The sequence below is a fragment of the Fundulus heteroclitus genome, chromosome 5 (assembly GCF_011125445.2).
Source record: "Fundulus heteroclitus isolate FHET01 chromosome 5, MU-UCD_Fhet_4.1, whole genome shotgun sequence".
Classification (NCBI taxonomy): domain Eukaryota; kingdom Metazoa; phylum Chordata; class Actinopteri; order Cyprinodontiformes; family Fundulidae; genus Fundulus; species Fundulus heteroclitus.
In genome coordinates, this window is record NC_046365.1 from 43,691,151 (window position 1) to 43,718,395 (window position 27,245).

Here is a 27,245-nt window from a genome sequence, read left to right on the forward strand (position 1 = left end):
CATGCTTGCTCAGTATGAGGGATTGCAGCAAAGCCATGTACAATGCAGACGACTCTCCCTGTGGCTCTACGGTTCCCCAGGAATGAATGCTGCTTGTCGGGACTTTGATGCAATCAACTGGTTTCCTTATATAGGACATTTTTGACCAATCTGTATAATCTGACCCAATCTGTATAATATGATTGAACTTGACTTTGTAAAGTGCCTTGAGATGACATGTTTCATGATTTGGCGCTATATAAATAAAATTGAATTGAATTGAATTGAATCTAACAGGACAAGTACAGACACAAGTCCATTATCTGAGGCCATGAGAATATCATTGGTGACCTTCACCAGAGCTGCTTCAGTGCTATGATGAGCTCTGAAGCCTGACTGAAACTCCTCAAGTAGGTCATTACTTTGTAAATGTTCACATAGTTGATTAGCAACTACTTTCTCAAGAATTTTAGATAAGAAAAGAAGATTAGATATAGGTCTGTAATTTACTAACTCATCTTGATCAAAAGATGGTTTCTTAAGTAAAGGTTTAATAATAGCTACTTTAAAAGCCTGTGGTACATATCCATTTACCAAGGATAGATTCATCATGTCTGAAATAGGACCACTGATCAAAGGGAATTTCTCCTTAAACAACTTGGTTGGGATTGGGTCTAACATACAGGTAGAAGGTTTAGATGAAGCTAAAATTTTAGATAGCTCAGAAAGCTCTACTGCTTCTAAACAGTTCAGACACTGCGCAGGTTCTAAAGATTCCTCCAGTGCTGCCTCACTTACTGAGGACGAGGTAATCATGTTTGGGAGGATGCCAATTATTTTATTTTTAATTGAATGAATTTTATTTATGAAGAATCCCATAAAATCATTACTGCTAAGGGAATAGATGGATCAACAGAGCTGTGGCTCTGGGTAAGTTTGGCAACTGTACTAAAGAGAAATCTAGGATTATTTTTATTCTCTTCAATTAATGATGAAAAATATGCTACTCTAACTCTGCGAAGGGTCTTGTTACACAACAATAGTCTGTCCCTCCAGATTAAGTAGGATTCCTCTTGGTGTGTAGAGCGCCATTTTCTCTCCAATTTCCTAACATTGTGCTTCAAGGAAGGCAGCTCTGAATTAAACCAAGGAGCCAGCTTCCTGTGAATAATCACCTTCTTTTTCAAGGGAGCTACATTGTCTAATGCAGAACGCAATGAAGTCACACTGTTAACAAAGACGTCTATTTGTGAATTGGAAGAAACAACATTGCTGCCATCTACAGGGCATTTCTGCAATACTGAGGATATTAAAAAGGGGACAGACTCTAAAGTTTGATGCAGCATTATCCGATAAAGATCTACTATAATGGAACCCTCTTTTGGGGGTGGAGAACTCAGTTAGATTAAACTCAAATGTTATTAAAAAATGATCAGATAGGACAGGGTTGTGAGGAAATACTGTTAATTTTTTACAATCAATGTCAGCACAAGGTCTAAAGTATGGAGCCAAGAGTGCGTCGGTTTATGCACATTTTGAGCAAAACCAATTGAATCTAGGATAGTTTTAATAAGGAGGTTATGATGAACAATGAGACTAAAATGAAGGAGATGAGGAAGAGGAGAAAGAATGAAATTATTCTGCAAACAAGAACTCTTTATGGAAAAATGTATGAAGTAGAAAAATACCAAACAAGAGGGAATCAATTTCAGGATGGACCACCAAGCAGTTACCCCAAACTGCTCAAAACTTTCACTACCTGAAAATGACTGAAAACAGTTTTTAGAAGGTTTCATGAAGAATTTTGACTTTGTTTTTCTCCAAAGATGTACAGTACAGTATAAGTTTGGTATAAGTGACTAACATACTTTCAGTGGCATAACCCCTCAGACAGGCCTCTTCACTTTCCATTTTTAAATCTGCTCTGAAAACCCACCTTTTCTCATTAGCTTTTGGAGCAGCATGACAGGGCTCATTTTATTCGTTTTATTCAAGTTTCTCACCACACGTTTATGTTTTATATGGTATTTTACTCTCGTTGCTTGTAACATCTCTTATGTGTTTATGTATCCTTTTTATATTTGTTCAGCTGGGCTGTTTTTAAAGTGCTCATGAATAAAGTTGGCTTGGCTAATATGAACAGAGATTGTTGTCACCTTTTAGCATTTTGAACAAGACATTTTAGAAAATAATTCAGACAGCAGAAGGGGGGGAACTGGACCTTAACGGTTTAACGAGCTCAGCAGGTGAGCAGGAAATAGTTTCGTAGCTCCCTCATTAGCAAACCGCTCTACATTATAATTCCCACAGATTATCCCAGGAAGCAGCTCGCAAATAAACAGATCATGATTTGCTGGTGGAAAAAACATTTATTCACCCGAAACAAAGACCAGTTTGAACAAAACACAAAGAGATCCCTTCATAACGTTAAGGAATTATCCCCACCCTAAATTAGCCCCGCCTCCCACACTGATTGGCTGATGTTCAGAACAAAGCCATTAAACATCACAAATAAAACCAAACAGGACAACCTAACTACAGCAGGATTCTTCCATCTTCTACATGTAATCATAATTCTGAACGGGAAGTGACCCAGGCAGAATTGTTTGAGAAGTAAATCAGCGCCGCTAACAGGACACGCTAAAAGTAAATCAGCACCGCTAACAGGACGTGCTAAAAGTAAATCAGCGCCGCTAACAGGACGTCCTAAAAGTTTGTAGCGAGCAAATTGGTAGTCCTTGTAGCACCTTATGTGAATCTTATCTAATGTTTTTAGTTTTAACTCTTTGTAACTTTTATCATGAGCAGGAATATTATAATTTTAGCAACAAGCTAACGGCTAACTGACATTGTGTAATCTGAAGCTAACATGTTAGCACTGAACAGTTTTCTGAATTGACATCAACTTTTTAAATCTTTTCACTTTTCTTAGTTCTGAGAAAAATCCATGAACATAAAATTTAACAAGCTGCTAGTGCAAGCTATAGAGACCAAAGGGTGCGGTTAGCCATGAGCTAACGTCTACATGGAGGGGGGGATGTAGTGTGTGGCTGCATGGTGAGGGTGCGGGGCAGTGATGTAACCAACCACATGAGCCGGATTGGGGGCCGGGCAGTAAACCCGCGGGGAGTGTCCTGACGTTGGCAGTGGCCCCCAGTGAGCAGAAGTGGGAAGACAATGATGGTAGGAGGAGTGATGAGGCAGGTGGGGAGGGTGGGGAGCTGCAGGCAGGTAACCAGCAGGGGGCGGAGCTTCAAACGGCAGGTGCAGTAATGTGGGGGGAGGGAGGGCTGACTGATCTGGATAGACGAGTGCAGAAGGAGCAGAGCCTGGAGATGCTGGGTTGATGATTGAGGACGGTCCTTCCACTGGGGGGGCTGGTCCTGGGGGGTGAGAGGAGCACAAAAGGTTTAAGGTTCCCGATCCTGTTTTTCTTTAAAGACAAAGCGAGGAAGTTTCTACCTCTCTGAACGCAGCACAGGTGAAACGGCAGCGCTGCGTTCAGAAAGGTCCGGTTAGTACTGACCGCCGCCGTGGCCCTCCGGCTGGCCGTCTGCTACTCTGGAGGATTCTGGGTAAGAGGGCGGCGGCAGATGCGCCCCACGGCCCGTCTCAGGGAAAGATGGAGCAGTAGCTGGGGGCAGAAGATGCACAGGAGGAAATCAGCAGGTCACAGCTTCAGTTTCACAGCCGTTAGAAGATAAACTAGAGGAGCCTGAATATGATCATTACTGGAGACTTTAGGATTCATATATATGATCAAACCGTTCTGCTGAGGACTTCCTGAGCATTATGCATTTGTGTCAGTACCAGAGCCTGCTCACACTGCAGACCCCGCCTTCACTTAAGGCCTCAGTAACTTGGAAATAAGTTATTAGTGATCAGAAGGCTCTCTTAATATTTCTTGTAGCTTTGGGACTAAAGTTTATTATGAGGTTTTCATCCCATTTTACTTTTACGACACCCCTGACGACAACGTGGAGCTTTTTGTAATTTTTTTTAATGAACGTTGCCTTTTAATTTTTAACAGTGTTGCTCCGTGTGTAACAGGTGTTACCACAGGGGGGCGCAGTTTCCCCACAGTCTCCATAAAAAATTGTGTTTTTCCTGTTTGGTGGCCAGGTGGTTGCTGGGCCCTATCACTGAGCTATATTCTACACTGGAGTGCTAATAGCCGCTGTTAGAGCGAGTCGCTTTGAAGCCACCAGCCGCCATATTGGTACTCCCTATTTCCCCCCAGTAACTAGGGAATATGTGCGCTACAGCATCGAATAACGAGGATTCTCTCATGTTCAGGCAGGCTTAAAACTTTTAAAATGTCAAATGCCATATAGTTTTATGTTATGTTCTAAAACTATCAAGTACTGAGAAAGTCATGTGCTGAAATATTTTGCATTTTATTCATTTAAATATATATATATATATATATATATATATAACATTTATAAATATATAAACAATATACAAAAACATATTCACATATATGTAAACATATACATATACACATACTTATATATACACATATATTTAATATGAATAACATGTAAAATATCTCAGCACCTAATTTCCTAGTAGCTGATAGTGTTAGTACATCCACTGACTGTAGAATTACCTGTGAAACGTTTTCACTCAGCCAGAAAACTGCTTGTTGTTGCAACCAAATCCTATGGGATTCTGTGAGAGTAGGGAGTAGCAAGATGGCGGCCAGTGACTTCAGTTTTCTGGCAAAATCAGCACTCCAGTGTATTATATAGCTCAGTGGGTATATGCCACATCACCCAAAGGATTGTGGGATTCCTAATTGCTCGTTAGCGCCGGTGAGGGACCTCAGAAGGTTCCTCGGCTAAAGGAGAGGAAGCATCCAGGCTCCTTTTTCTGCCTCCTTCCTCACCGACTGCTCTGTTCAGACATCAGATCATGGAGACGCTGTGGAATGTATTAACTTTGATCCGTTTTTTAGTACACATTTATGAAGGTTTAACATGCTTTTAATAAGCAATTTATATGCTTTAAGGCTGCGTCTGTTGATCAGAAGAAGAGAATGTGAATAGATTGTGTTTATGAGCAAAAGTATCAGGAGAGAGTTTCAAGGTGGTAAAGAACAGAAACTCAGGTTCACACGCAGCAGGAGAAAACAAGAGAAGATAGTTATGAGGGAGTAAGATAGCGATAAGATGTGTGCGTCATTCATAGTGTGACTTTGTATAATCTATGTTCTAACTTTAATAAAAACAAGCCTAAACGAGGGGAGAGACGCAGTTGTTGTCTGCAGTCAGCAGGTGTATCGTCTCTCACCTTTGCACAGGTGAAATGGAAATCTGTGTCCATAGCTGACTTATTATTTTAAAGTCCTGCACAACGAATTAACGAACCCGGAGAAGCATGACGGCTTCAACAACGCTTAGCGACACGACGCTTAGCGACACGACGCTTAGCGACACGACGCTTAGCGACACGACGCTTAGCGACACGACGCTTAGCGACACGACGCTTAGCGACACGACGCTTAGCGACACGACGCTTAGCGACACGACGCTTAGCGACACGACGCTTAGCGACACGACGCTTAGCGACACGACGCTTAGCGACACGACGCTTAGCTTTGGCTGAAGTTCCTCACCAGTTAGAACCGTTCTTTCATCTTTGACCTGAACATGTTCTTTAGACCTCACAAAGCAGATCTCTAGTGCTGTTTCACCTGAGCAACAACCTTGACGTAAAACCATCCTGTAGGCTCTCACCATGGGGAGGGGGCTCCTGGCTCAGGTAGGGGGGGTAGTGTTGGTAGGGATAGGCTGAGTCAGGTGAGCTGGGCGCGTACACCTGCTGCTGCTGCTGCCAGCAGCTCTGATGGTACCACTGAGGGGAGACACAAGTTAATGTACAGAGTGAGGCTCAAACCGGACAATCCATTTATACCCAGAGCCCCTCGGTGTGTGGTGGGTGATACCTGAACCCCCAGGTTGTAGTAGTACTGAAGGACCCTGCAGTCTGAACACAAACATCATCAGATCTCACACTGACCATGTGAGCGGGGACAGAAAATGACCTGGGAGACCTCTAACCTCGAGGTAAATCACTGCCGTTCGGGTCGTAGGAGTAAGGGGGCTGAGCCACCACCGTGCAGAGAGGCTCCCCCAACTCGTTAACCAACCAGGGAGCAGACGCAGAGATGGTCATGGCCACTGAGGGCAGAAAATCAGTCAGACTCCAAGGCTGACATGCACCGTTATGCACAGGTATGCACAGGTCTACCTGGGCGCGTCTGGGCATGTGCAGCTGGTGGCAGGTGAGGAGCTGCAGGGACTCGAGACGGCGAAGGAGGCGATGAGGAGGAGGAAGAGGGGGAGGAGCAGATGACCTGCATCGGCTTCACGACCTGAAACAAACATACCTGAGTTAGTGGTTCACCAGGAGGGTTAGGCATCAGAAAACAGTGATAAATGCTTCCTATCTGAAAACAGGAAATAAGCTCTTCTGTTAAACTGAGACATGTTAATAATAATAATAATAATAATAATAATAATAATAATAATAATAATAATAATAATAATAATAATCAGCCCCCTTTCCATGGCAAGCCCCAGGATTGGGTTGACGTGTTTCCATTTGCTGTCAAACAGCGCAATGACGTCTGGGACATTGTGAGGAAAACTGCAGTACCACTCCGGTCCAGCGGGTGGCGGCATAGACATAAGAATAGACCCCGCATTGACTGCCACAGACATCATATACGTAGACGCGTTGTTGGGCGCGGGTTCGCACGTCAACGTCACCACCATATTATATGTGGCAGAAAAAAGTTAAGTTCTGTTATTGTGAACGTGAATCAGAGAAGATGCCTTATTCCTGTGCTGCATGGAAATGTATTCTGACTGATTTCACTACTTCTATCTGCCTTCTATAAACTAAGGCTGCACCATGTTGCAAAACTGGACTCACTAAAGCTGCAGAGTGGTAACACAGGCTATATATATATATATATATATATATATATATATATATATATATATATATATATATATATATATATATATATATATATATATATATATATATATATATATATATATATATATATATATATATATATATATATAGCTGTGTTTTGCAGCATACGTCAATTCAATTACTTTTAACCACACTAAGAACATTTAAATGCACTGAACCATTTGTTATAATAGCTATAGCTTTAAAGTTTTCAGAAAAACGTGAAAATTAGTTCAATAATCAGCGAGTATAGTTGACTAAAATTGATTCTGCACCTGGTTAACATTGCCTGAGCGGAGTTGTCGACCGCCCCAAGATGGCGGCCCTAAATCTCGTCAGCGCCTATAGGAGAGCGGTCGATGCGGGGTCTACTCTTTATAAATGTTTATGGGTGGCGGCAGAAAGACGGCACAGGTCAGACAGGCGGAGGAGCTGGATCATTTCCTGTCACTCATCCAGACTCCAGAGAAACAGGATGGAGAACCCGTGACGTTACATCCCCCCCCCCCCCCCCCATGTAGCTCTGGGTGAATGTGGAGTGAAGCGCTTTGGGTGGTCAGGAGGAGGCGCTACACAGGTGCAGGCCATTTACCTGTGGAGTGTAGCTGTAGGGCATGTCTGCTCTGCTTGGAGAGTCGGTGGAGCCTCTTTCCTGTCCGTCCTTCAGACAAAAACATTTCATCACAGCTTTATGACTGATACGCCACATGGTCCACTTTACAGTAATCAGGCTCTGCAGCGCTCTGCATTTCTGCACATACTGCTAAATTATTCCTTAGAGTTCCTAAAACCGCAGGGCAGCTGCAGAGGAAACCAGAAAATTAGTTTTTTTAATACAGAACCAGTCATGTCCAAGTTATCTAAATGCTTTATTGGCCATCAATGAGAGAAAAAAAAGCATAAATTAAATATTAAATCCAAATTCACATTGAAATCTAATTTTACATTCCTGTTCTTTGCAAACCGTCAGTCTGTGATCCTAAAGCTGCAGTAAACTATAAATGCTGTTTATTCCAGGTCTGAAGGGCACAGAAATTAAACGCTGCCTGACTTTGTCTGGTTCTGGGAACCGAGTCAGCAGATCTCTGCAGAACTGAGGTTCCACAAGGTTCCTATTGGAGCAGCAGCTCAGATGTGTTTCAGTCCATTTACAGCTTTATGGACCGGTGGTTCTGATGTGATTTATTTTTCTGGTGTCGGTCAGGACTGACAGCAGCGACCGGATCCAGTGGAAATAAAGCAGGCGGCAGTTATTCTGGGTCCAGTTTAGACAGATTTGTTCTGTTTATAAGATGATAGGAAGCAGATTTATTACAGACGATCGATTGTTATTGGTTTGCTGCGTTAATCCTAAATTAGTAATTCGAGTCTTAATCATTTCTGGGAGAAATCATCACATTAGTAAATTAAAGTGTCTTAAAGGTTGTTTTTTTCCTAGCAAATCATTCTTTAAAATGTTATTTTCTCACAATGCAAATCCATTGTGAATGGATTGAAACGCATACCAAATGTTGTTCTAGAGTAGTTAAGATAATTTAATCTCATTCCATGTTCTTTAAGATGAACTTTGGTTCTTTAACTCAGATCTGCAGTCAACCAGGATTCACTGAATCATTCTGATGATGAAGAGCAACCATTTTTTGTTTCTTTTGTGTGTACATACTTAGCTTTTATCTTCATTCTGCTTAGTACTTTAGTTAAGTTTCACTAGCCTAGTAAAGAGGATTTATTGATTGTAATATAGTGTTAATTCAGATAAACAGCATTATATAGTGATGTTCATTTTATTTCTGTTAATAAATTCTTGAACTTGATGAGAAGTTGTCACTCCTTTATTCTATATGTGTGCAGAGTTTGCTGTTAAAAGATCACCAGAGTTCGAATCATTACTTTCAACTATTGTCCTGATATCAGCTGATTGGCTGATATTCACCAGATAATACCTAACAGAGTTATTTATTAAAGGAGAAGTCCGGTCAAAATCAGAATTCAAACTGCTGAAAGTATTTTAAATATAAAATGATTACATACTGTTCAATAAATGATAAGCTTTTTAATTAAGAGTAATTTTCATTTGAAGGTCCTTTTATGGGGGCAGCCATCTTGGTGAAGAACAGTTCTGCCTCCTCCCAGTTTGTGACGTCAGGTCACAAGTCCCAATGCCCGATCTGTCCCCTTGTAAATAAATATCTGTTTTCATGCCAAAATATATTTTTAACACCTTAAACAAAGATAGACATGGCATTAAGCATTTAAATTTAAATTAATACTAATTTTACATTTTAGAGACATAAAAAGACAACAAATAAGCATTAAAGTACGGTTTATGGGTTGGGTTCTGCATTGTTATAATATGAGTATAAAACTCATCTTTAGAACCAATCTCTGCTCTAAATGGTGATCTGCACCGTCTGATCTACTTCCAGCAGTTATCATCAGTTATTGCAGCATAAACTGCAGAAAATACGGTCAGAGCGGCTCCTTCTGAGTTTACTTTCTGCTGTCAGCGTGAGCTGCCGTCAGCGTGAGCTGCTGTCAGGATGAGCTGCTGTCAGCGTGAGCTGCTGTCAGGATGAGCTGCTGTCAGCGTGAGCTGCTGTCAGGATGAGCTGCTGTCAGGATGAGCTGCAGTGTTATGAGGCGGAGGGATATTTCACCGTCACTTAGTTTAGAGCCCAAACAATCGACTTCACTTTCAGAAACAAGCCCAAAAAAACCTGTAAACTGCAACTCATGAAATTTACAAGCAACTTTAGAAAAAATAAAACCAAAGTGGCATAAAATAAGTGGGATTCACAGCAGTGAGCATTCTTTCTAAGTGTCTCGTATCACTCCACTGCTCTGGTCGGTAAACAAATGTTCGGGGAAATTCTACATTATAAAAAAGAAAAACCAAGAGAAAAGTCTCTCATGTCATCTAGAAGACATTCTTCTAAATGTTGCTACAGACGACGTTTTTTCTCTCTGGCCAGAAACACGATGGTAAATCTTCCCTCTTCACGTTGGTGATCCAACAAAAGAAGCCAGTGGATCATGAATCGGTGAAAAACTAATGTTTTTCCACTTTTACCCGATGTATTGTTACATCCAGCTGCCATGCATGTGATCATTGCTGCTTCAGCAATAGCTCTCAGAATTTCACTGGTGAAATCTGGAAATCCTAAATAATTGTTGATGATAGCAGCTTTTTAGAACGGCTCCTACAGCTGCTAACGCGCGGCTAACTGCTGTCGGCTCTCCGCTTATCCACGTCACAGGATGTGATGTCAGGCGGCCATTACTGCCCATATTTGGGCAGTAATGGCCGCCCCCATACACAGTGATGCAGACGACAATTTATGTTTTTATTTTCTTATTGATTAAAGCTAAATTCATTAAATAATCACCAACGTATTAGTTTTAGTTATAGCTAATGATCCCCTGATTTTTCCTTGGTGACCGCACTTCCCCTTTAAACAATAAATAATTAATTATATTAATTAGTTAATTAAAACATGTGTAATGGCACAAAAAAAAATCAAATCTAAACTTTGGAAGTTAAAAGAATGCAAGCAGAGCAGCTGCTCATCAGTCCTAATTTGTGTTGTTTCTTTTAATTATGACGACTGCTTTTACCATTTATTGTTTTTACATGTACAGTGACCTTGAGTGTTTTGAAAGGCGCTTGAAATAAAATGTATTATTATTATTATTATATATTATTATTATTATTATTATTATTATTATTATTATTATTATTATTATTATTATTATTATTATTATTATTATTCAGGATGCAGGAGGCAGATCTGTAGCGCCTCCTACTGACCAATCAGGGCATGATGCTTTGTGTGATGTCATGAACAGCCAGGTGTGGCTGACTTACCTGAGTGGAGGTGGGCTCAGCGGCTGTGTAAACACCTGATGTCTGGTAGCACTGATCTGAAACGGACCCACATGATGTCACTTCCTGTTCCAGCAGGAAACACGGTGGCATAACGGCCGGTTCTGCTGGTACTCACCCTGAGTGCCGTACACATACTCCTCCGTGTACTCGGCTGAAAACATCACACACAAACCTGAGAACCCACCTCCACCTGAGGGTTTTATTTCTAAACGTCAGTGAGCGGTTACTCACTCTGGTCCTCCACGGTGCTGGCGTCCTCCTGGTCCTCTGAGGACGAGCAGACCGGCGTGTTTCCAGGGGGGGACACCGGTGGAAGGACCCCTGAGGTCCTCTGCACTCTGTAGGAAGAGCCTGTGGGGGGGGGCGGGTCTCCCATGGTGCTGGGCGGAGCCACGGCCGTGGCCTGCAGAGAGACAGGTGACATGTTGGAGAGTGGAGGCCAGCAGACGAGTTATTAAAGAACAGCAGAATCAGCAGGTTCTAAGAGGTTCTGTGACGCGTCTGCCAAATGAGAAAATGATGCAGTCAATGTCACAGCTAACAAGAAGCTGGAGGCCCACTGGGCCGGTTCTGCCACACTGGGCCGGTTCTGCCAGAGGAGAAGAGGAGATGCTCTGAAGAGCTGGTTCTGGTTCTGGTAGCGCCTGAAAACAGTCAGGTTCTGGTTCTGCTAGGCTGGCGGTGTAGGCCAGCCTAGCAGAACCAGAACCACCAACTGGTGGCAGAAACCTTAGCGCTGTGATTGGGTGGAATCGCTCCACATCCTGAACGTCCAGCAGGAACTCCAGGTTTGAGCACCAGGCGGCCCATAAGTGGACCTGGTACCAGAGGACCTTGGGTCTGGTACCAGTAAGTGGACCTGGTACCAGAGGACCTTGGGTCTGGTACCAGTCAGGTGTAACGGAGGGGCGGAGCTTCCAGTCCAGGGCAGCTGACCCGTCTTTACGGCGATGGTTTCTGTTGGAGACTGAGGACTCCGACATCGACCCACTGACGGTTCTGAACTGAAATCAACCTGGTTCTGAAGGGTCACCTGGTTCTGAAGGGTCACCTGGTTCTGAAGGGTCACCTGGTTCTGGTTTCTCACCGGCAGGGGAGGGAAGATGGCTTCATTGGCATCTTCCAGCTGGTAGTAAGCAATCGGTGGGTCCAGGTCGGCCGTTTCCTCCACGCCGTCTGCAGGAAACCCGAACTGACATTCCTTATTGACCAGCAGGTGGCGCCGGCTGCGCCTGGACAACATTAGGAAGACATTTGGTCATCAGCTCTGGGTCCTCTGGACTAAAAGTGAAGAAAGTACGTCATGTGACCAAAGGAAGAGGCTGCTGAGCTTTAACCCAAACATGGTGACTCAGAAGAACCATCCTGTTAGGGTTACAGGACAGTCGTTGGTTCTGCTGTGTTCACGGTTCTAGAACAGCAGATCCATCAGAACAACTGAAGGAGGACGTGTCCCTTTACCGAGGCCTGAAGGCGTAGTTCTCGTAGTCATGGTAATATCTTCTGCCTGGGTGGTAATACGTCAGCTGTGGACCGACCAGCTGACGGTTCAGGAAACGTGCAGAACTTCAGATCAGAACCAGCCGGTCATTTAGGCGAAGACACAGAACAAAGATATGAAGCAATCCACAGCGTATTTCAGATAAAAGTGACAAAGCAATTTAAAGTGAGAGAGGACATTCTGTCCCGGCAGACAGACCCACCTGGATACGCCGTAGCGCGAGGCTCTGGATGCAGGAGGGTGGTGGTGTTGGGGGACGTAGTGGTCAAACGTCATGGCCCCCGGTGAGGGAGGAAGGGGGGGGCGAGGATGACCTGCAGGCTGGAAGCGAGGAGGCAGAGAGGCGGGGCCCGGCCCTCCATAAGAGACAGACGGTGGCATCAGCAACTCCGCCGCCTTCACGCCACCGTTGCCTCGAGACTTCCTGAAGTAGCGATGGCGTTGGTGCCGTTGACCTCGAGACTCTGGATCTGGTAAAGGGAAGACAAATTCACATTTAGGAGACAGAAACGACCAGAAGCAGAACCCAAAACTTACCCAGGTCTCCCTTCCTGGCCGGCGCTGCCACGTTCCACGCAGGAACTGGGTTCACCGGCTTCAGATCCGTCAGTGGGACCAAGTGTCTGAGTTACAAACAACCAGAAATGTCAAGAATCCGACCCAGAACCACTCTAGTCCTGGTTCAGACCTGGTTCTGGGCTCAGATCAGCCAACCTTAGAGGGTCTTACTTTTCTCCCAGCTCCTCAATAAATACTGTGACGGCTGTAGAGTGAGTTCCCACTTCCTGGATGAAGGCGTTGTAGTATTTCCCCTTTGGTTCCAAACGGACCTGAAACCCAGTAGAGCTGTCAAAGTTCTGCTTAGAGCCCCAAACGACGTGCAGCACAGCTACGACAGAAACCACGGGTATGATAATGTGATAAAGTCAACATGTCCTCCATGTGTTAGCTACTGCTAACAGCTAGTAGCTGTTAGCAGTAGCTAACAGCTACTAGCTGTTAGCTACTGCTAACAGCTAGTAGCTGCGGTTAACCTGTGAAACGGTTGTTACCAAAGTCAGCCTGTTTTTTCTAACGCTGCTTGTAAAATCAGCGACTGGCATTTTTTTGGGCTTGTTTCTGAACATGCAGTCGTTTATTTGGCTCTAAAACAGCGATTATAAACACAAGAGACCCGGTCCTGCTGCTGCGCTACAGCCAGTGATTTCCCTCTAGAGGGAGACGGACAAACCAGACGTCTCTGCTGGGAGGACGGAGTAGTGGGACCTGTCCTGTTCCAAATAAACTTCAGTTATATGAATTAACTGAGCAGTCCAGCAGAAAGCTGCATCCTCTGCATCTGTTTGGAGTCCCCTCCACCTCATGAATTATCTGGTAATAATAGCTGTGCTGATATAAACTCTAGTTTTCTCCTGGCTGTTACTACTTTTCTGTTCTTGGTTACTTTCTCTTGCCTCTCGCTGGGCAGAGTATGGATGGTTCTCTAAACAGAATGGGATAGAATGATCTACGGTCATCTTTGCTGGTTTTCTACTCCTCCACCGACTGCAGGTCTTCCTGAGGAAAACGCATAAGGCTGACAAGTTTGTCCCCTTTCAGCTACTGTAATCAGGAATAGCGACGCAACGTGGCATCTACCATTGGCTGCACCGGCACCTACGTATTTATAAAGTACTGGTTCAAAGTTATGAGAACACTTTCATTTTTGATGGGGTTTATTAGACTTTGCTGGAATATGCATTTCTCAAAACAACACTTGATTTTTGCTCATTTAAAGCCAAATTAAATGGTAAAATGGTAAATAATGCTTTAACTAGTTTGATCCCCCCAAAGCACTTATGTTAGCAGCCACAGCTGCCCTGGACCTGAGGCAAGGCTTCCATACATCAGCACCACTGGGCCCTCTGACCCCCCCCCCCCCCCCCCCCCAGCAGGGAATGCAGGGGGAGGACAACGACTGAACCGGCAACCCTCCAATCGCAGGATAAACTCCCAACTCCTGCGCCACTGTCGCTCACATTTACACACTGTTCCTTTAAAGCAGGGATGGGAGACTCCCACGATAAAGAGGACCACATGACCACGCACTTCAAATAATTGGATATGAAAGACGCTACAAATTATTCTCAAAAAGAACAAATTTTATATCAATTTATATCTGTATGTTTACTGCACCAAAATATAACTATTTTCTGCATATAAATGCATTTTAATATGTCCTAGCAAAAGACAAACCGTTTGCTTTAAAAAAAAAAGTGCAAAAAGGAATTTGAACTCCATGTCAAAGAACAAAAAGTTTGCTTCAAAAACTGATTGCAAATAGTTTGTGTATAAAATAAATGCATTTTAACATGTCCTTCATAAGCAACAAAGACAAAACATTTGCTTAAAAAAGTGCAAAAGGAATTTGAACTCATTTATAACAAAGAACAAAAAAGTTTTAGAAAACTGATTGCAAATAGCAATACAGCGGCTCCAGCGTACTTCTCATATTTAACCTTATGTAAGGTGTTGTAATGTCGACTTAAGTTGTAATCTTTCAGGGCTGATAATGTCTCCTAGCAAAATAGACACATTGATTTTTCTTAGAATTCGGTGAAGAGTTACTCTTCTTTACGGAGCCCTCTAGGAGAACATGGGAATTTTTTATATTTCTGCGTTCCCTCGCAAAGTGCATGTTTCCAAAAAGTGCCTCCCTGCTGAGAAATGCATCCTCTGTCACGGGAGCGCGCCTCGCTCTGTCCAACTGAATATCGACGAGGAAAACGGATTAAAATGTGACCAACGCAGTTACTTGTTCTTAAAATGATGATACCAAAACATTTTATTAAACCTCTTGTGGGGAAAAAAACTGTTATTTGGCAGATTCATTTACAAAATTACGGGTGTTATGAACAACATTAAATCCAAAGTTTTTATCCGAGGTACGGCTGATTTATTGTTGTGGTCTCTGTCATTCACACACAACAATAAACCGTGAGAGCCGACGTGAGTTTTGAAACTGCAAAGCTTTAAGCAGAAGATCAAACATGCACAGCACCGCGTTCATAGACCAGTGTGATGCGTTCACGAGCGTCAGAAAGCTATGGTGCATTCAGGAGCATGGGACATTTCAAACTTCCAAGGAAAGAGGCATAAAACGGAACAGAACTTAACTCATAAAGTAATGAATTTATCCAGAAACAGTGTGGGCTTTCTTACAATACTGAATGCTCTATAAATGTATTTCTGTTATTTTTTGATTATGCACATCTGTAAGCTTTTTATTCTGAAAAATCTAATGTCCCATGCTCCTGAAGTGCAGTGGCTAAAGTGTTTAAATCCCTCATGCAGCTTTTCTCTCCATCCAGTGCGGCTCACAGTGACTTTACTGCAGTCCTCATTTTAACTGCAGATAGTAGAGCATTTTATTTTGAAAAATATCCACTTCCACCTCTGTTCGACACATCAGAGGTGGGGGGTGGGATGGTGTTGGCCTTATTTCCTGCTTTTTATTTTGTTCATATCTGAGTTAGCATACATGCATTAAAGACATGTTTATCTGACATTTATGAAAATATCAAACAAATCGTCCCATAATGCTTTAGAAGGGACAATATTAAATAAAGGGTGATTCTGTATTTTACGGGACGAGTGACGACCTGCAGCTAACTGCACAAACTCACTTTGGGGGAAATACGATGCCCTGTTGGGAAATTTTTGCTACTTTGTTGGGAATCCTCTGATCTAACTAAGTCTGGGGAGAGATCAGTCATTTAACATGACTCAGGGCTCATTTTAAGGCCATATGAAAGCAAAGAGCTAGACAAAGTGAGATCTCAGACGTTACCTTGCCTAGTTTTCAGCTGCCGTTTAGTTTATTTATGCTTGGAGAAAGCAGTGGTGAGATGTTGAGGGTAACCGGGAAACACGGAGTGGACTTTTAGAAGTATTAGTGTCCTATCAATCAAGTGGAATGGATCCTTTCGGGACACAAAAGAAAGAAGTTATATTTTTATAACTATGAGGGAGGGGGGATCGGATCAGACAGCTTTTAGTGGTGGGGACACGTCCCCTTCACATAATTGTTGAGACGCCCGGTGACTGACTGTTAGCAGAGCTTCTGTTTTAAGTTGTGTAAAAAACATGAGATGAAAACGGCTCAGTTATGAGCATCTTTAAAGAATAATTGAGATTTTTTCTGTTTAATTACACTCAATTTTGACACTCTTAATGTTAGGTCATCTTGCTTCACACCCAGTCCCAAGACAGACAGGAAGTGAGGCGTTACCTGGCACTTGTCTCCCAGGAAGTACTGCCGACCTGCAAACACCATGTAGTCCGTCTTCTGCATCTCTGTCACAGCAAGATAACCAGATTATTACAGTCCAGAAGTCCAATTTCATTGTGACAAATTAATCAGGACCATGATGGTCTCAGCAACTGATAAACAGTAAAACACAAAAAGTTTTGATGTACAGCAAAACGAGTAGAAATTAACCAGAACCATCTGAGCTAGAGTGGAACTGCAGTACTTCAGCCACACAGGTAGGGGGCATCATCGAGTCACTGCACTGATGATCTTCCATCAGAGACAGACCACACCTGAATTTTCCCTTAGGCAAATGAAGAATGACATTAAAAGGTCCCCAACACTTAGTCTCGTTCCAGTTTATTAATAAAAGTACTTCATGTTATTATATTGGAATTTAAGTTAAATATTTCCCTTAAAATCTGTTAAAACGGCTTCATCAAACCCAGCTGGAGGCTTTCAGACCTTCCTCAGCATTCATGACCTGCAGACCCTGATCGCTCCAATTAAAAGTGTAACTCACCCAGAATCCTCTTCTTTTGCAGATTAATTTAATAAACTTTAATGTTACTAAGCAATTGTTTTACCTGTTTAAGAGAACTAGTTTAGTTCTGCAATACAGTTGAGACCAGAAGTTTACATACACAATGAATTATTGGTTCAAAGGGTACATGCTTTCATCATCGTAGAACCGCGTTCGGGTATAAAAGCCTCTCAGCCTATGAGCGTTAGCCCATGGCCACAGCAACGAGCCGCACTTAACCCGCACCGCTCATCCCAAACGCAGCCTCCAGGAAACACCCACTATGGTGGTTTTCGTTTTTTCAAAATGTGCGTGAGAGCGGAGCTAAACCTTTAGGTCAGGGTGAGTTACCAGCCAGGGTTTCAGGTTGATGTGGAACGTGACTGTGTTCGGTATGTGGGTCAAACACCATGAAGCTCATTACAGACAGAATTCATCAATAAGCAACAATCATGTTGGTCAGGATCATTAATAGGGTTGGAAATTGATAAGATTTATACGATTCCGATTCTCTTATCGATTCTGTGAAACGATTCCATTCTTTGATTCTCTTATCGATTCCAATTGGGGAAATTTTTTTAACCTCTTAAAAAATAGACATGGTATTAAGCATTTAATTTTAAAGTAATACTAATTTTTTACATTTTAGAAACATAAAAAGACAACAAATAAGCATTAAAGTACGCTTTATGGGTTGGGTTCTGCATTGTTATAATATGAGTATAAAACTCATCTTTAGAACCAATCTCTGCTCTAAATGGTGATCTGCATCGCCTGATCTACTTCCAGCAGTTATCATCAGTTATTGCAGCATAAACTGCAGAAAATACGGTCAGAGCAGCTCTTTCTGAGTTTACTCTGCTGCTGTCAGGGTGAGCTGCTGTCAGGATGAGCTGCTGTCAGGGTGAGCTGCTGTCAGGGTGAGCTGCAGTGTTATGAGGCGGAGGGATATTTCTGCATCACTTAGTTTAGAGCCCAAACAATCGACTTCACTTTCAGAAACAAGCCCAAAAAAAAAAAACTGCAACCCACAACTCATGAAATTTACAAGCGACTTTACAAAAAATAAAACCAAAGTTGCATAAAATAAGTGGGCTTCACAACAGAGAGCATTCTTTCCAAGTTTGTCGTATCCCTCCTCTGCTCTGTAAACAACTGTTCCAGCAAATTCTACATTATAAAAAAGAAAAACCTAGAGAAAAGTCTCTCATGTCATCTAGAAGACATTCTTCTAAATGTTGCTACAGACGACGTTTTTTTTCTCTCTGGCCAGAAACACGATGGAAAATCCTCCCTCTTCACGTTGGTGATCCAACAAAAGAACCCAGTGGATCATGAATCGGTGAAAAACTAATGTTTTTCCACTTTTACCCGATGTATTGTTACATCCAGCTGCCATGCATGTGAGCATTGTTGCTTCAGCAATAGCTCTCAGAATTTCACTGGTGAAATCTGGAAATCCTAAATAATCGTTGATGATAGCAGCTTTTTAGAACGGCTCATATTGAGTTAGCTTGTAAAGCGCAGTGCCTCACCACACAGAGACCTCACAGGATGTGATGTCGTGCAATAATGCCCCCCCCCCATACACAGTGATCGAGACGACAATTTATGCTTTTATTTTCTTATTAACGCTAAATTCATTAAATCACCACTAAGGTATTAGTTTTAGGTATAGCTAATGATCCACTGAGTTTTCCTTGTTGACCGGACTTTCGATCGCTTTACCCGATGGGGCGCCATTTTTTTTGTCTTGCTTTTCTAGACTTACGCCTGGTCAGGTACTTGCTAACTGAATGCCGTGTGCGTAACCTGCGTAAAAAGCGTGACGTAAGTCGTGCTGCCCTGGAATCGATAAGAGAATCGTTAAGCCAGCTGCCAAACGGCGCCATGGAACTGGAACACGGAACCGGTTCTGAACAGGAACCGGTTTTCGATTCCCATCCCTAATTATTAACCAGAATCAGGTGACTTCCTGTGTTACCTTTGCAGGTGTCCTGCCACACATCGAACTCCAGGTTCCGGTAAACGTCTCCATCCAGAGACTTCAGAACCTTGTAGGGCAAAGACAGTCTGCAGGTGGGAGGAGCTTCAGCAAGTGCCTAGACAACAACAGACATTAGATCATTTTAAACGGTTTGCTGTCAGATGAGAACCATGACAAAAACAAGGGCTGTGGGGGCAACAATAATTCAGTTCAGTTTTATTTATATAGCACCAATCCACATCATCATCAAGTCTCTTTCCAAAGTCAGACTCCATCAGATCCTCCAGGTTGGTGAGAAAGTTTCCTCTCTAAGGAAACCCAGCAGGTTGCATCAAGTCTCTCCAAGCAGCATTCACTCCTCCTGAAAGAGCGTAGAGCCACAGTGGACAGTCGTCTGCATTGTTGATGGCTTTGCAGCAATCCCTCATACTGAGCATGCATGAAGCGACAGTGGAGAGGAAAACTCCCCTTTAACAGGGAGGAGAACCTCCAGCAGTCGTCTGCATGACTATAAGCTTCGTTATGAAGGAAAGTTTTAAGCCTAGTCTTAAAAGTAGACGGGGTGTCTGCCTCATGGACCAAAACTGGGAGTTGGTTCTACAGAAGAGATCATAAATTATCAATCTTTCAGTGAAGAAAACTTATTTTAGGATATAGGGCTTGGGCGTCATGACTTATTACTTTATGTTGCCGCCATATTGAATGCCCCGCCGCCGCTACTCAGACTACTGCCTATGACTACCGCGTACTGTACTCCCTCTCTCAGCCGTGTTTTAATTTGATTAATTTCACCTTAACTTCATTTCAACCATGGTAAACCGTTGCTGTGTTGTGGGCTGTAACAGCGTGACACATGATCGCCATGGGAAAAACATAGAAAACGGGTTAACTTTCCACCGCTTTCCTGCCTGGAGGCGGAACCACGGGAGAGACAGCAAGCGCAATGGAGTTGTCGGCTCGCTTGGATCGCGGCTTTAAGACGACCGATCATAACTTTCCACAGTATCCCGATGTCAATGAGAGTGTGTTCCCTGCATTTTCATTCTGGTAAGTTAAAGATGCACGGTTTTATTTTATAGCCTACGTTGTTTCTTTCCTTCAGCCGCGACACCACATACATGCACATAAATACTAAAACGGCAGCGGGAAAAGGCTCAAATACGTGAGAAACCAGGAGGGTTTAGGGACGTTTGGCAGTTAACGTTACTAACTAAACCTTTGAAACACATAGCAGCTAGTTAAAAGTACATTACATGCGTGAGTGGCTGTTAGCACTAACGGTTAGCAGGTGCCAGAGCCCGTCTGAGCACAGCTTACCTTTGTGTGAATTACTGTGTTCCCACTGTTTGCTGGCTTTATGATCTGCCGCTCCTGAACCCATCCATTCATAAACTGTTCTGAATTACAGGCGCTCACACCACAAACAAGGTAGCCGAAGACTCTGATATGCAAAACAGTGGCAACAAGTGGTCGTCTGTGCTCCACTCATTGCTTGGAACTTCATATGGATCCAAATTATTAATAATGCTGATTTTGTCAACATACCGGTCCCTGGCTTCTCTATTTAATGTGTCCCGGTAAATTCCAGATCCTTTTTGGGATTTTAACATATTTTTTCTATCTATTCTACTTCTACGTCTCTTCGTTCAACAACGTTATGTCAGCGTTATGTTAACGTTCGCGTAGCCATCAACATGGCCGCCACGTCCCACAATGCAACGCGGATCCCAAGCCCTATTGAAAATAATTTGGGAGGGTTTCAGCTTTCATATGAGAGAGCTAAAACCAAAGGATTAATTAAAAGTCAGGTTATAAGCCGTTTCTACAAAATGGATAAGTGACAAGACTTTTGTCAGGGACTGTACAGACGGAGAAGCTGATGGAAGGATAGGGGAGGAAGCTATTGTGAGGCTATGCTAGGCTAAAGCTAGGCTAGGCTAAAGCTAGGCTAGCGACCTCTTACCACGCTGAGAAAAGCAAAGCGTGTGAAGCACGAGGAGTTCCCAAACGTGAAGTGCAGTAACAGAGAATGTGTTTTAATGTGCTTATGTGTTAGAAACAGAGAGATGTAACAGCAAAGAGATTAAAGATAAAAACGAGAGTCTGGAACACCAAACCACAATCCACACCGCGGCAACAGAAAACAGGAAGTGACGCAATACGCCTTACCGCAAACATGATAAGCATGATGTGTTTCCATGCCGTCATGGAAACAGTGTTTGAGGTGTTACCTTCAAATCTGTCCACAGGTGTGCCTCGATTTGTGTATCGCAGTAATAATTTCCAGGAACAAGAGGAAACATCTGTTGTGATACGTGACTAGAACACATCCATGTAGAAGAAACCCTAGAAATGTGACTGTGAGGCTTGTGTTGTCGGGGATTTTGCTGAAATGTGCAACTCGTTTGTAGAGAATAAAGGTCGCCCTGCTGGCTGAAAAAGGAAAAAGCAGCTTTGTCTCATCTGAGTTTTATCAGATTCATTTCTCTCCCAAAAAAGCTTCAGTGTTTCACGGTCCGCTTATTATGAGCGACTTTAAAATTGTTTTTCTCTAAAGTCACTTGCAACTTTTGTGAGTTGGTGGTTGCGTTTTTTTTTGGGCTTGGCTTTTTCCAACGGAACTCCTTTTAATGCCTTTACTTGTCATCGCGCCATGCAACTATTTTACAAGCAGGAAAGGTCCCGGTGTGTATAAATACCAGTAACCCTAACCCGACATAAATCTGGGGATTTTTGTCCATATGGTGACGTTTTTCCTGTATCAGAGAGCTAGCAGCTGCTGTCTGATTGGTTTAGCATCTCTTCCCTCCACCACAGGTGCAGCATTAGCTTATAGGGACTTTCTGGACCAAACATGCAGAAAACTAACGTGTGACAGCTTAACATGATAAATCTGATCAGTATTAAGAGTTTAAGAAGAGTTTAGTGTTTAAATTATGACATCACTGGCAACTTCCCGCTGCATTCTCAGATGTCTTCTGAAAACCTTTTTCTTTAAGGCTTCATTATATTAGTCATAGAAACAGAAACAACTGCGGGAGCTACGCAACTAAAAGCTAAAAAGAAAAAGTTGTAAATATGGACATTTTTCAGAACGTTTAAAACCAAAAGGGTCACATGGCCTACAGTCCTGCTTCATGGGTTCCTCACCTTGGTCTCTTCTGCTGCGCCCCCCACCTCCACCTCTTCCCTGCAGGTAAAACTGACGCATGTCAAGATCATGTGACGACAGGGATCCAATCAAAGCTCAGAACAGAACGCATGGCCACCTGTGTACTCGGTCCTCTGGCGTGTCGAAGCTCACATCGACGTCGCTGCACACAGACGGACTGTTTCTATAGCGCCGACCTCCCGCCCTGAAGGCGTCCATGGCCTGACAGAGCTCCGCCCCCTCCACGCCGAACACCTGAGTGTAGAGCAGCTCGTAGAGCAGAGCTGCACACAGAGACACACCTGAGCAGGTAGACACACCCTCGCCATCAACCAACTCACCACGCTGCCACGCCCACTCACACTGGCAGAGCGCTGCCGAGGCGGGGTAGCTCCTCCCGTAGATGATGTCATAGTGACCGTTGATAGAGCAGCACAGGGTTACCTAGGCAACACAGGTAGCAGAGGTCATGGGCGGCCAATCAGAGAGCAGTCTGAGTACGTTACTTCAGCCACCTCACCTTATCCACAAAGTCATTCTCTGAGATGACTGTGGCTGGTTTCCCGGGATAACGGTAGATCAGGAAGCACCGCCTGCAGGTGGAAGACAGGAAGTTACCTGTAACAAGCTACAACCACATGACCTGCTTTAGTCACATGACTGAAGCTCACCTGTAGAGCTGAGACAGAGCCTTGATCTCCACCTGACCCACTGTCTCCTGCAAACACACACACTCATCATCTAATCCAGGTGGGCTCAGGTGTGACGGAAGCTCACAGCAACTCACCTTTGGGTCTTCCAGACGCTCCAAGTATTTCTCAAAGGATCCTTCCACAAACTGCAGCAGGAACAACAGAGTCAGAAAGGCTGCCAGGTGAGACAAGGCACCTGGCAAGGGGTGTGGCTTACGAGAAAGAAACCAAATAGTAAGAGAGTTTTAACTAGTCTGACGACCCAAAGCTTCACACCCTGACGGTGGTGAGCTGCTAGCAGCCACAGCTGCCCTGGCCCAGGCTGACTTTGGTGTTCTGGGTGATCATTGTAGCGTTAATGCCATTTAATGCCGTTTTTGGTGGCTATAATAGTTTATGAATCAACTCTGCTAGCCAGTAATATACATCAGGGTTTCCCGCAGCGCTATCTTGTGAGGCGGCCGCCTCGCCAAACTCAGGCTACCGCCTCACCAACGTTCCAAAAAAAAAAAAAAAAAAAAAAAAAAAAAAAAAAAAAAAAAAAAAAAAAAAAACGAACTCATGCTTGCATGTTAATGTGACGTTAACACGCGTTTTTTTGTTGTTGCTTTCGCGCGTGCGTGAATGGCAGGGAAAAAACACATGGACCCGCTCCGCGAGTCGGTTCGCGCAAAATGTGTCCCCCCCCCCCCAACTCACCGCCTCCCCTAAGCAAATTTCTGCGGGAAACATGCAGATCTTAAAACAATGACAACTTGGTGAAAATGTTCAGCATTTGTCGTCTTCCATTTCAGAAAGAGAAACATTACATAGATCACCAAATTCTGATAGCGGTCCCCATAGAAGCACCGGGGGATGGGGGGGGGGGGGCTCTGGTGACCTCACCGGCTCAAAGTTACATCTGTTGATCCTCATGAAGTTGGCGCAGTCCTGCCGGATCTTCTGATGGTAGTTCTGAGAGTAATAAAGCTGTTGGAGGGACATCAGCAGAATAGAATCCATTAATATGAAGCAGAATTCACATTTCTGTCACTTTGGTTCCACAGGAGAGGAGCAGATAGCTAAAGGTTCCGCCTCCCATTCTACAGAGAGCAAAGTTCTCCGTTAGGAACATACGGGCTAATCAGAGCTCTGTATGTTCCATCAGATTAACTGATAACATCTGCTTAGACCTTTCACTGTCGTAATTTAGCCGCCATCCAAGAGGCCACTGACCGTCATTCTAACGCAGAGCCAGACCAGTTTTTATAGAAAAAATATTAATGGGAGGCACATCTATGTTTCAGCTTTGAACAAAACTCCTGGTCTCAGATGTTTAAGAACTTTTAAAATGACTAGAAAGCCAAATTTACAACTAATACAAAGAACTGTCAAAGTGCCTGAGTTGTAAAATGTCACCTTCCCCGTCAGCTCATCACAGGGAAACGATAAAATCACAGCTGGACTAATTTTTTGTCTCCCATCTATTAAGACAGCAGGGAACGCAGCGGCATGTTGAAAAAACGACGGACCCTGAAGCAGTGGCAGACGCGTCACGACCACTGAGCTATATTATACACTGGAGTGCTAATCACCGTCTGTTTGAACGAGTCGCTTTGAAGCCACCAGCCGCCATATTGGTACTCCCTATTTCCCCCCAGTAACTAGGGAATATGTGCGCTACAGCATCGAATAACGAGGATTTTCTCATGTTCAGGGGGAGCTTAAGACTTTTAAAATGTCAAATGCCATATAGTTTTATGTTATGTTCTAAAAATATCAAGTAATGAGAAAGTCATGTGCTGAAATATTTTGCATTTTATTAATTTAAATATATATGTTTAACATTTATAAATATATAAATAACAATATACTAAAACATATATTTACATATGTGTATACATATATATAAATATCTACATATATACATACTTATATATAAATATATATATATTTAATATGAATAAGATGTAAAATATTGCAGCACCTAATTTCCTAGTAGCTGATAGTGTTAGTACATCCACTGACTGTAGAATTACCTGTGAAACGTTTTCACTCAGCCAGAAAACTGCTTGTTGTTGCAACCAAATCCTGTGGGATTCTGTGAGAGTAGGGAGGAGCAAGATGGCGGCCAGTGACTTCAGTTTTTCGGCAAAATCAGCACTCCAGTGTATTATATAGCTCAGTGGTCACGACGCCCCATAATAATAATCCATTAGGACCTTCAGGCCTGACTCTGTTGGATTGCTTTGGTCTGGGTAAAGAAGCAGCCAATCATACTGCTCGCCCCACCCTGTGTCTCCTGATTGGCAGGTGAAGTGATTCTGCTGGAAGCGTCATTATACAAAACGGGAAAAACATTATGAAAAACATTATGAAATAAAAGGACATTTTGAAATAAAAACTGATGGAATACATTAAAAATGATAAAAATGTGTAATGAATTCAGTTATTTCAAAATTTCACTTTGTCACTTTGAATATCTTTATTCAAGTAGATCCTTATTTCATGTTTTATTTATTACATTTTGAGCACTTTAGTGCTCCATAAAAAAGTCGGTCATTAGTGCAGCAAAACGTGTTAGTCAGAGATTTTCTCCAGCAGACCTTGGTTCTAACCACTGAATTCTCCAGCAGGTCTTGGTTCTAGCCACTGAGTTCTCCAGCAGACCTTGGTTAGAACCAAGGTCTGCTGGAGAACTCAGTGGTAGAACCAACTTGGTATCCTATCAGCTCCACCCAGCCTGGCCTTTCTCCTCTGACCTCTGGGGGGCGCTAGCGCCCTCAGCGCTCTCTGGATATTCTCTTTTTCAGACCTTTCTCTGTAAACTCTAGAGATGGTTGTGGGTGAAATTCCCAGTGGACCAGCAGTTTCTGAGATGCTTAGACACCAACAACCATGTCAGGTTCAAAGCCCCTTAATCACCTTTCTGTGATGTGATTGGCTGCGTAGAAATGTCACCTGCAGTTGGACAGGTGTACCTGATAAAGTGGACCTGAGTGTAGATTTAGCATTTATATTTAGCATTAGCAGAAATGCTTAACTTTTCCATTCGGTACCGCGTCCAGCGGTCTGGGTCAGACCGGGCTCATTAGTCTGTGTTCAGATCAGACCCATTCATCGACCCTGGTTCTGTTCCTGGCTGAACTTGGCCCAAAGCACCAGAGTCGGACTTCATTATAAACTCTTATCAGAACCAGTGAGCCTGACCCACCAGAACCTCCGAACCTATTGAGCCACGTGGTGGGACCTCTGGCAGACACGGTTCCGTTTCAAAGAAAATTTTCAGAGTAAAAGTCTTCCAACTCCCTCAGCCAACCCGAACCGACCAGAACCCTTCACCGACTCACCTGCTCGGACACGGCCCGGAACAGACTGGACGCGTCCCGCGCAACCATCTTCCGGTACAGACCCAGACTGGACAGGTACTCGTCCATATTCACGAAGTATTTCTTCAGGCCTTTCTGCATCCCGCCGAACCCAACAGAACCGAACTCCTCGTGCACAAACAGTTCCTGACCACGATTACTCCCGCTAAAGCGGCCGCGCGCGCCTCCAGGTGACTTTAATCAGTTTTAATGAGCGCGAGAGCGCGCTTTGTAGCCGAGGCGTTCACGGACCGAGACAAGCTCGGAAATACCAGTTTATTCATACTCCCGGACCCACACCATACCATGTTTATTTCTAAAGCACTTAAAGCGCAACATAGCTGCCTACCGAAGTGCTGTACGTATATAAATACAAAAAAAAATAAGAATAAAACAGAGAAAAATCCAAAAGAAATCAAATACACAAGAATATGAGGAAAAGGTGCAACATTAGTACACATATTAACTCACTCTGGGGTGAAAGCAAATAAGAAATAATCTGTTTTTAAACGAGCTTTAAAAACAGAAAGAGAAACAATCCGAAGCAAAACATTTGCATTAAAACTAAATGAAGCTCAGCAACTGTTCATTACAGAACCACAAGAACTGCTCCTCTAACTGGACCCAAACAGCCGAGAGAGGTTCGGATGAACTAATTTGATCAAATGATTAAAAAAATTAATTCAATTCAATTCAATTTTATTTATATAGCGCCAATTCATGAAACATGTCATCTTGAGTGACTTTACAAAGTCAAATCAATCATATTATACAGATTGGTCAAAAATGTCCTATATAAGGAAACCAGCAGGTTGCATCAAGTCTCTCCAAGCAGCATTCACTCCTCCTGAAAGAGCGTAGAGCCACAGTGGACAGTCGTCTGCATTGCTGATGGCTT

The 27,245-nt window shown here is 43.3% G+C and overlaps 1 protein-coding gene across 1 annotated transcript; it reads right to left on the reverse strand.

Moving 5' to 3' along the window:
* Positions 1–2,000: 2,000 nt before the first annotated feature.
* On the reverse strand, positions 2,001–26,583 carry alg13 (ALG13 UDP-N-acetylglucosaminyltransferase subunit). The gene is made up of 25 exons (XM_012858624.3): positions 26,330–26,583; positions 23,886–23,969; positions 23,096–23,146; positions 22,980–23,026; positions 22,829–22,901; positions 22,671–22,752; positions 22,427–22,592; positions 22,308–22,347; positions 19,155–19,272; positions 16,627–16,691; positions 13,086–13,186; positions 12,894–12,979; positions 12,559–12,826; positions 12,317–12,421; positions 11,943–12,087; positions 11,087–11,258; positions 10,971–11,006; positions 10,835–10,890; positions 7,562–7,630; positions 6,235–6,358; positions 6,045–6,164; positions 5,930–5,970; positions 5,721–5,838; positions 3,506–3,613; positions 2,001–3,362 (listed from the first exon to the last, which is right to left on the reverse strand). Exons 1-25 carry the CDS (start codon positions 26,447–26,449, stop codon positions 3,001–3,003), a joined length of 2,757 nt encoding a protein of 918 aa, XP_012714078.2. The 5' UTR covers positions 26,450–26,583; the 3' UTR covers positions 2,001–3,000.
* Positions 26,584–27,245: the final 662 nt, after the last annotated feature.